The sequence below is a fragment of the Centropristis striata genome, chromosome 15 (genome assembly GCF_030273125.1).
Source record: "Centropristis striata isolate RG_2023a ecotype Rhode Island chromosome 15, C.striata_1.0, whole genome shotgun sequence".
NCBI classification, from domain to species: domain Eukaryota; kingdom Metazoa; phylum Chordata; class Actinopteri; order Perciformes; family Serranidae; genus Centropristis; species Centropristis striata.
Window position 1 is genome coordinate 16095801 of NC_081531.1, and position 10527 is coordinate 16106327.

The 10527-nt window shown below is 38.6% G+C and overlaps 1 protein-coding gene across 1 annotated transcript; it reads left to right on the forward strand.

Moving 5' to 3' along the window:
* Positions 1–894: 894 nt before the first annotated feature.
* LOC131986522 (adapter molecule crk-like) lies at positions 895–8158 on the forward strand. Its single transcript, XM_059351516.1, has 3 exons — positions 895–1660; positions 3773–4377; positions 5607–8158. The coding sequence occupies exons 1-3, from the start codon at positions 1441–1443 to the stop codon at positions 5739–5741; spliced, it is 960 nt and encodes a 319-aa protein (XP_059207499.1). The 5' UTR covers positions 895–1440; the 3' UTR covers positions 5742–8158.
* Positions 8159–10527: the final 2369 nt, after the last annotated feature.

The window sequence follows — 10527 nt, forward strand, 5'->3', positions numbered from 1 at the left end:
TTACAGTGTTTGTTGCCATCTACTGGTAGAATGAATGAAGTGCAGTATGCCACTGACAAAAAAGAAAAGAAAAAAAGAAGCCTATTTCTCATACTGAACAAATCTCTGTCTTTCACACTTCATGTCGCTGTCGGTTTTTTTTTAGAATTTCAATTACGTCCCCCCCCCCCCCCCCCCCCCCCCCCCCCCCACACACACACACAACAAGCAAGAATAGCCTTGTCATATTTTTTCATCCTTGTTTTTTGTATTTGTAATATTTCGAGTAGAATCATGATCTGATTTAGCTTTTACCACACTGTAAAAAATGTTTGTAGAAATATCAGTATAACACTGTCAAATACATCAGAAATAGGGCGTAAAATGAAAAATTGTATACCACCGTATTAGACACTTTTAATTACCGTAAATCAAAGAATAGCACAAAACTTTTACTTTTTTCTGTCATAAACTAGAAGACACACACAGTTTTGCTGTAAAAATATAACATTTTCATGCAACATTTATGGAGAAATACCATGATGTGTGAATGAATGACACAATTACCCTAAAAAATAACAGGAATATTCAGTCTAAATTACAGTTTTTGCTGATATATACATTTAAAATTAGAATAGAAAATCCACTCACTGTAATGTTTACGGTGAAGTTCTGGCAACCACAGCTGCCGGTATTTTTCCGTAAATTAAACAGATTATTTTTTACAATACAGCATTGTATTTTCTCAATTTTTTAATTATTTCAATTTAGCCTTGCCACGCCCCCCATTTTGTAACCCTGGGCCACCCCTAGGGGTCACGCCGCCCAGTTTGGGAACCACTGGTTTAATGGCTGATTAGGATAAATCAAAAATCTGCAGAAAAGTTTGATTATGGTGCGTTTGCGGCTTCAAAGTAGTTAGAACACCAACTGAGATCAATTCAATTAGCTGCTTTAAGCTACTTCATTATGCTGAGTCATTCTTCGGGGTGAGACATTTTTAGTCTGTTAGGAATGAAAGGCATGCTATTCAAATAATTCACTGCAGTAGTTTAATGTGCTGTAATCTTAAAGAAGTACAGGAGTTGTTTAGTCGTATCTCCAGTGTTTTTGAAGGGGCGTGAATGCAGCGCTTCCCATTGACCAGGCATCCCTTCCGGTAGATGAGGTCAACTTTTCCCTAGATCCGCCATTTCAGTCCCGGAGTTTCTTGTTGCACATTAGTTTTGAATTTAATTTTTTGTCATTATATCGGTTACATAGTCAAGTGTTGGGTTTCGTGGTGCAACAGAAATATCCCCAACTTAAACGTCTTGATATTACTCGTGGAAGTTGCAAAAATTGTAGTATTAAAAGGTATTTTTCCGAGGGAAGCGTTAGTCTACCAAAGTTTTTGTATGAGTTGCGGATAGGGAGAGGCGAAGGGGAAAGGCCTCAAGCCTCGGACGGGATTTCACAACCATGGCCGGTAATTTTGATGCCGAAGACCGTTCTAGCTGGTACTGGGGGAGGCTAAGCCGCCAGGAAGCAGTTTCTCTTTTACAGGGACAGAGACATGGCGTGTTCCTGGTGAGAGACTCAATAACCAGCCCTGGAGACTACGTGCTGTCCGTCTCAGAGAACTCCAAAGTGTCCCATTATATAATCAACAGCATCAGTAACAACCGGCAATCTGGCTCAGGTAACGTTCAATTGTTTGTCACATAGCTAGGCACGTGTCTGAACCTGCTCCACATGTTAACCTGATATCAACGTTACAATATGTATTTTCATTTTAATAGTGGATTGCTTTGATTTAGACCCGTTACGTTTCTCACCCAGCCAAACGCCCATTACAAATCGCCCAATTTAGCATTATATTGGTAAATCTGAAGATATACCTACACTTTGTCTCGGAATTTTTAGTATTTTTCGAGGTTTCAGACGATAATCTCGAAGTCGGCATATATGTTATATCACAATATTCACTCCTTTGGACAAAAATGAAAACTTTTACATGTGGTTCACACTGTTCGCTGCCGCCCACCACGGTGTATTTGGGACCGTGTAGCTTTAGCTAGCTAGCTGCCTAACTAGCTACTGTGGCTAGAAGAGAAGAGTCGGTCTGAAGTGTTAACAAAAAGTTTTGACTGAACTTATATATCGTCACCCTGTTAAAATAATCGCCTAACTTATTTTTTCAGGTTTTACAGGAAACACAAAAAACTTCACCAAAAGTGTAACATATGACATTTATTGATCATTTCACTCAAAAAGGATGTAACAAAGGATGGCTATTTTCACTGTGTGTAAATTATGTAACTAAAGAGAAATACATTACTTAGGCAATATTTGAAACACACCTTTGTGACTTAAGCAAGATATGGTAACACTTTATTTTGAAGGTGTCTACATAAGAGTCACACAAGCCTGTCAGAAACATGACACGACAAGTATCATGAGCATTGATGTTACTTCAAAGTGTCATTAATGTTCATGACACATCCCATGTCATGTTTATGACACGCTCATGTCACTCTTATGTAGACACCTTCAAAATAAAGTGTTGCCATATCTTGCTCAAGTAACAAAGGCATGTTCAAAAAATTGTCTAAGTCACATTTAGGCATAATAAATCCGCTTAAGTCACACGCTTGACATAGGCCATTATCTTAAAGGGGTAAAATCCCATGATCTGATCAACTGAGGATGTAGGCGATTTTACCATAGGTGAACGGCGTCATGAGGAGATGATTAAGGCAAAAAAAAAACAATTTTGACATAAAATTACTTAGCGATTATTTTAACAATGTGACAATATGGGTTGCTTTCTTGTGGCTAATCCTCGTGCATGAGCTGTAACAGCTGATTCTGTTACAGGACATATTAAGTAACGCTAATGTATACATTGTTAGAGCAGAGTGAAGTTAGGTGGGTTTCATTTTTAATGGAGTTTGATGTTACTTTAGCTATTAGCCAGCTTGTATACAACCAGTCAGACTGCATCATTTATTACTTTTTTCTGGCTGAAGGTTGAGGCGGTGTTTTGTCCTCGTGTAGGAAGCTGGATGGTAGCTCAGCAGTAGTGAGGTGGGCTGGGCTGCTGCTGCTGCAGGGATTGAATGAAGCTGGGCAGTCTGGGCTGTCACAACTGGAGGATGACTGGTCAGATTGGCGTGTCAGGAATGTCTGTGATCCTGCCCTGTTGCACATACATAGCCCTGCCGCTGTGCTTGTACCTCTTTATGGTTGTTATTCAATTCTTGTCCTTTCTGGGCTTCCTTACAGATTGCTCATCTGTATCTCCCTATGGTAAAGCCTGAGTTGTAGGCCATTAGGAGTAGGTGTAAGTACCAGGTTTTTAGGGCTGTAATTTGAACCAGAAGAAAATAAGATGCCAGATATAGACAGAAGCAAATAGTGTGATGTACACACCAGTGACATTAAAGGGACAGTTCAACACAAATTTAAAATTATGTTGTGATTATTTGATTCGGTCTGAGTTGCAGAGTTTTGGAAGTACCAGTCATAGAGATGTTTTCATTCTCTCACATATAATGGAACAAGATGGTTTGTCATTTGAAGTACCAGATGGTGACATAAAATTACATTAGCCCACTTTGGGACCATATTCGGTAGCCAAAAACAGCACTCTATGGGATATGGTTTGACTTTTCAGTGAATAATTAATCACTTTTGTTTATCCCTGCTTGTTGATCTACCCAAAGAAATTTGTATTTATAATTTTTTAAATTTGTTTGTTTCTATTATGTTTAACCGCCAACAAACTAACAAGCCACTTCTCCTCTGCCAGGTTTAGCTCCTCCTCGGTTTCGGATTGGGGATCAGGAGTTTGAGGCGCTGCCGACTCTGCTGGAGTTTTACAAGATCCACTACCTGGACACCACCACACTCATAGAGCCCATAAACAAGGCAAAGCACACAGGGTTCGTCAGCGCCTCCTCTGCTGGCATCCCGCAGCAGCCTGAGGAGGCAGAGTTTGTACGGGCGCTATTTGACTTCCCTGGCAACGATGAGGAGGACCTCCCCTTCCGCAAGGGTGACATCCTGCGAGTGCTGGAGAAGCCAGAGGAGCAGTGGTGGAACGCTGCTAACCAGGATGGCCGTGCTGGGATGATTCCCGTGCCCTATGTGGAGAAGTACCGGCCTGCCTCACCCACTGCTGCCGGCCTGGGTCCCCCTGCTGCGGGAACTGGACAGGGGGGGCAAGTTGGAGGGGTAGTGGGCAGCACAGACGGAACAGGGGCCCCTCAGGCCAACCCTCTGGGGGACCCGGGCCAGTATGCGCAGCCTGTGGTCAACGCTCAGCTCCCTAACCTACAGAATGGGCCCGTCTATGCCCGAGCCATTCAGAAAAGGGTGCCCAATGCCTACGACAAGACGGCGCTCGCTCTGGAGGTAGCAATTCCACCCACCATTCATTCATTTCCTCCAAGGCTATCCATCTATTCATTATTAAGCTCTTTTGCTTCTCTGTTTTCTGTGTGTGGGTCTCAGCTGAGGCAGTGTAGATTGTCCTGATTGTTAATGGCTTAATCATGCATGTGAGCATAAACACAAAGTATCTTTTCAAATGCAAGCTGACAGTGCACATGAAGACACTCACAGTGGAGATGGCACTATAGAGAAAGACAGACAGAGATCCTTTACAATGGCATCTCTTTATGTACACATCACTTTATGGCCCATTGGATTAATGTGAGCGTTACACTGTACATTCATTACCACTGGAGACCAGTGAAACAAGTCATGCTGTTTTTAGTTGTTTTCTTGGATCAAAAAACATTTATCTCGGATTAGTAAACAAAACACAAACAGTAGTCCAACAGTATTCTAAACTGACAGTAGTGCTTCTTTTACACATTTTAATGCGCATTTTGAAGTATTTCATTAGAAAAGCTGTTAGGAAACGGCAACACTATCTCAATTGCTAAGACATGTTTAGACCCCCGAATTACAACACCCTAAAGTTTTATCTACTGGCTGTAATTTACATCGACCTCACCTGTTTTAAGTTTCTAACATAAACATTCACAATTGAACCACTTCATCAGAAAGACCAACCCATGAATCAGTCAGTAATCAAGTCTGAACTGACATGGGCTTTTGAAGATTAATAAAATATTAATGTCTGGGTTTCATCTGAATGAACTGCTTTATCACTGATAGGTTCAACAATTCACATAGTTCTGGTGTTGTGCCCATTATTGGTGGCCCGTCATACCACCTTTGCTTAGCTATATCCATCTAAAATGGTAACAAAAAGAGCTGTGATGCCAATTTATAACTCTTATATCTACAAATTGTGGGGAACCTGTACCACAGCTCCCTTCTTCCTATATTTATACTAAAGAATTGACAGTTCAAGAAATAAGTCAGTTTTTTGTATATACAACTAAAATGTCTGTCTTGCTGCAGATGTAAACATAAAGATGGGTCAGTCGAGTTTTTCAAAACTGTTGATACTGTTGTTTGCGGGCTAGATAGAGTCAGACATTAAGGTTTGATGTGTTCGATATGCATGAACCAATTGATTTAATTAACAGCCAATTAATACAGTGCAGAGTTACAAAGTACGTCTATGTGCATTGTACCCCTGAATTTATCTTTTCTTTGTCATTTTACAGGTGGGAGACATGGTGAAAGTGACCAAGATCAACGTGAATGGCCAGTGGGAGGGTGAGTGCAAGGGCAAACGCGGCCACTTTCCCTTCACCCACGTTCGACTGTTGGAACAACACCATCCCGATGACGAGAGCTGAGAAACACACGCACTCCCATCACCTGACAGTGCCCAGCACATCCCTTTTCTTTTGGTCATTTTGTTATGCTCGGAAAGAAACAGATTTGTACAAGCACACAGTATATGAACCTATGAGCTCAGCTGGTCAGACGCTGCTGACCCTACCAACACAAGACGTGTTGGCTTTGCCTACTGTCATTTTAAAGAGTTTACACTACGGTCAGACTGATATCGGTTCGCCTATATTAGCTTTTCTTTAAGTCAGCACACTGTTGGCTCCCTCCTAATTTGCTTCTCAGAAACCAGCAATTAAATATTTGTTGTATTCAGAGAGGTAGCAGCATTATAACCTGCCAGGGAGGTTATGTTTTCAGTTAATTTTTTCAGTTTCCTTGTCTGTTTGTCAGCAGAATTATAGAAAAACTACTGGCCTGATTATCATGAACTTGGTGGAAGTATGTCACATGGGCCAACAAAGAACCCAATACATTTTGGAGCAAATCCATGTCACTGAGCAGAAACAATAATTATTTTTTCACTTATGTTAAAATTGCAAGATGAGGCATGGCCTTGGTGGACGTCTGCACTCTCTGAGTGCCATTGTTGTTGGTTTAGTATTTATTAATGTTACATTTTAAAGGAACACACTTGTGTGTTGTCTTAATCAGCATCACGTAGCAGTATTGATCATTAGCTCCACCTTAGCCTAGCTTCGCTCCATAACTGAAAGCAGGGCTGGAAAAGTTGTCCAATTATTTTCTCTCAACTCTCTACTAGATTAGCAACTTAAAATAATTCCAGAGCTTTTTGTATGATTTTTATTGAACAGATGTAGAAATTTGACACCATTTGGTTTGAAAATATAGGTACCACACATTAAACAACAGCCCTGAAATCTTACAGCACAAGTTGACCCTTTTTCACCCCGTTTCTACCCATCGAGCAGTGTTTATAACACACAAGGTCCAGCTGCAATCTAGACTAGAAATGCTCACAACCATGACTTGTTTTATTTCTCTTTGTGTGTTCATGTAACACTATTGATCCAAGATCACAGTCACCAAAATGGTCCATAGTTTATCTGTCAGTCCTGATAACTTCATGTTTACAGATTTACAAATCAGTAAGAACAGGACATTAGATGTTGGAGCTATTTCTTGATAGAAGCTAAACCTAAAATGATTTAATCAGTTATGAATGGATTAAAAGGCTATGGAGGACATTCATGGGGCAAGTTAAGAAAATTATCAAGTTTAAATGTTGGCAGAATGTCATTTTCAATTAAAAATGGGCAGTATTAGGCATCAGTAACCGATATCAGTCGAACCCTAGTTTACACACCTCCAGCCCAGTATTGAAGTCTGCGCCACACACAGTCGAGTCGACCCACTCTTCCCTTCCTGCATTATCTGTGTATCCCTACCCACTGCATTTGATTCATACAGAAGGGAAAAATCGACTGCACACAGGAGACAAGACACTCGGCTTCTCTCACGGAATCATGAATCAGTGAGTTTTTGAAGTGCTAGACTGTGAACCTCGGAGTGAAACGAACAAAGACTTTTCCCGATGACTCCGACTTGTGGAAAAGACGACTTCACCAACTTATTACATCCAACACTACAAACCAAGTCCTTTTTTGTACTAAAAGTGGAAAATATTATAATAGAATTGACTATATATACACACACCTTACATGCTAAATGCTGTAAACATTTTTCTTCCTTCCTTATATTTGATTTTCTTTTCCTTTTTGTTACCAGAGACTGTACCTCCTATTATTTTATGTTCCTCTTTCTAAAACATTATTCAGCATCATCATGGATGACTTCAAATGCAGCAGAGTAAAAAAAAAAAAGCACCCTTTTAAGGAGGAAGGAGTGATTCCCCTGAGGCTGCTTTTCGAAGATGAGAGGAGAAACGTCGAGTAATTTTATTTTTGTCTTCCAGCAGGGTTTTTATGGCATTATTGCTCAGATGCTTTTGAGATAAAATCCACCTTAAAACACTAAATGCTATTGCATTTTCATGTATAACTGGTAAAACAGACGTGTCACTTTGTGTCATTTCTTCTGCCATGATTGACATTTGCAGTTTCCCATCAGCTTTTTCCACATGCTATTATTATACATAAAGCTTTTTTTAAACACACATGGGGCCACTGAGCATTATGTCAATATAACAAAGAAACATGAAATGCTCTATTATTGTGGGATTTTTAGCTCCATAGTGAATGAAATGCATTTTCCAACATCCTGTTTCAGAATATGATTTTCCTCAAAAGCAGGCAGAGATGTCTTCCTTCACATTATCCCTGTTGTTACTGATAAACAGTAATTAGGTGGCTTGCTAATGGTTGTAAAATGTGGTAAACAGCAATGAGACTGATGTAACAATGTTACCAGTGACAATAACACTGTTTTTTAAGAAAAATAACATCCTGTGGTCATAGTCTTATTGCTCATGTATTATAGATGATGACAAATGCAATGGTAACTACAGTAGGAACATGGTAAAGGACAAATCTCTTCTGCACATAGAAGTTGTTTTTTGTCAGCCATCAGGACCAGGGAGGGTGTGCAGATTTACATCCTCTCTACCTCATGTTTTTTGGAAAAGAGTTTTAGTAGGAATTTACTGGCCAGAAGTCTATGGGTCAATTATTCGGTCAGTATTGTTTTTTCTATGTTAAAATGAACCAAATGGTTTCCATAGCACTCGCATGAATACATTTCATCTTAGTTTCCAAATCACATTGAACAGTGCCCTGGGGTCAGATGTATAAATGCACCTATGCACAAAAATAGTTCATGTGTCACTCCCACGAACAATAAAAACTGTTTGCTGCGAAGGTATAGTTCCCACACATACATCAAAACATCATTATGCATGCTTTTCTTTAAGTAGCTGAGTGTGACATAGAAATGAAAAATTAAACAAGCTGAGAGATGGAATCTAATATGCTGCATCATTTTAAATGATAAACTAGTTTCACAAAGTGTGAAATTTTGCAGTGAAACACAGACTGTATTATGTGTAATATATGCAATCAGAGGCTCATTTATTCCAGTTGTACAATTGTAGCTAACTGGGAGTACAAATCCGGCCTGTGAGGAGAGTGTGGTTCTGTTTCATGTTTTTTGTAACCTACACAGAATTTTTATGCATCTGTCCCCAGGAATCCTGAAATGTAGTCTGAGTTTACAATGGGTTTATGAACTGTCCAAATTTCCCTCCATTTTTTGTTATTGAGACAAATTTAAGAAAGTTGTTTTGTATCTGACATTAATACCATATTTTTATTACTGTGATATGTTTATTCCGAATTCCGAGCGACACCTTTGGGCCATATGCAGGCCTGTATATTGTATATTATTAAACAAATGCAATTGTTTTAATCCCCATATTCCACATTTATTTAAGACTGAATATCTAAGCTCATCAAAAATATTGGAATTGAGTAAATTCAGTGATTAATGTGCTGATAAAAGTCAGCAACGTGTCACTACATTATTCACTACTAACAGAGTGACTTACATGAATATAAAGATGACCAATTAATACTAAATTGTTTTTTAGTGACAACTGTCCAATAGTTAAGAAGTGTGCTGCTGCAAATGTGAATTAGCTATTTTGCTAATCTGATCTGATATGTTTTCCAGAACAAGGCATGATGCCACATATTATTTTAGGAATTTTAAATTATTGTAGAATTTGTAATGACAAACTTACAAAACTACAAACTGAAAATGCAAAATGTGATATAATTTTATTATAGCTATTCACAACAATTGAATTGGATATATACAGTATCAATTGTGGTAACTTTCAGCCACATCCTTTAGTTAAATATAAAGAAGTGATTGTGTTTCACAGACTGGTCAGTCCAGTCTGTCGTGGCACCATTTATTTGTACTGATTCCAATGCAAATTGTTTCTGGGATACTGCATTCAGATGCATGACACTGAATTCACTAATTGTTGCCTTTTATAGAGAAAAATTCTCATTTCATAGTCATGACATTATTGTGCCACAGCAGTAAGTTGACCAATGAATACTTGTTGAAAAATGTGTTTTTCAGAAGATACCACTCATGATCCTACAATGTGCACCTTATCCCCTCTACAGCTCAAGAACAAGTCTCATCATGCCAAATAATGTTTAATCGTTCTTGCAATGATTATGTATGTTTGCTTTTGTGTCACTTCACCCTCACTTTGAAATGGACCAGGAAAAGCAAAAATAGGATTTTTTTTAAAAAAAGAGATTGTACAATGTGTCTTAAGTGTTATGAAAATATATTATTTTAAATTTACCTTTTTATTTTATGTAGCATGTAATGTGTTAATATACCTAGTCAATAAAATATACCAAATTGTCATTTTGGGCTTTGCATTGTTGTCTTTACAGGGTGTTGAGTTATGCCATTTGATTAAAAAGCATTAAATAAAAGCTGAACTTAAGAGAATCAAAGTATAGTCGGTTGCGGCTTTAGATATAGATTTAAATATATTTAAAAATGTCGGCGGGTCTTCATGTTGTTAAATTATTTTGTATTCCTATTAATTGTACAATGTGCAGTATGTTTAGCCTGTAGATGGCTTTTTATAGTACATATAGTGTTAAAATAATCTGTTATTCTGTCTCTTTGTCTGTCTCTGTTGTCTGTCTCTGTGCGTGACGCAGGTCACTATCAAAGGTCACTATCAAATGCATGCGTAATTCACTGTGTGCCCTCTCTCTATGCATTTATATATTAATCATGTAAGATGCTTTTGATACAATGATCATGTGCTAATATTGT

Bases quoted from the DNA above. Each gene is read 5' to 3' on its own strand.
- LOC131986522 (XM_059351516.1), top strand. From the start codon at position 1,441: ATGGCCGGTAATTTTGATGCCGAAGACCGTTCTAGCTGGTACTGGGGG. The intron at 1,661-3,772 runs GTAACGTTCAAT...CTCCTCTGCCAG, and splicing joins CAACCGGCAATCTGGCTCAG to GTTTAGCTCCTCCTCGGTTT. The intron at 4,378-5,606 runs GTAGCAATTCCA...GTCATTTTACAG, and splicing joins AGACGGCGCTCGCTCTGGAG to GTGGGAGACATGGTGAAAGT.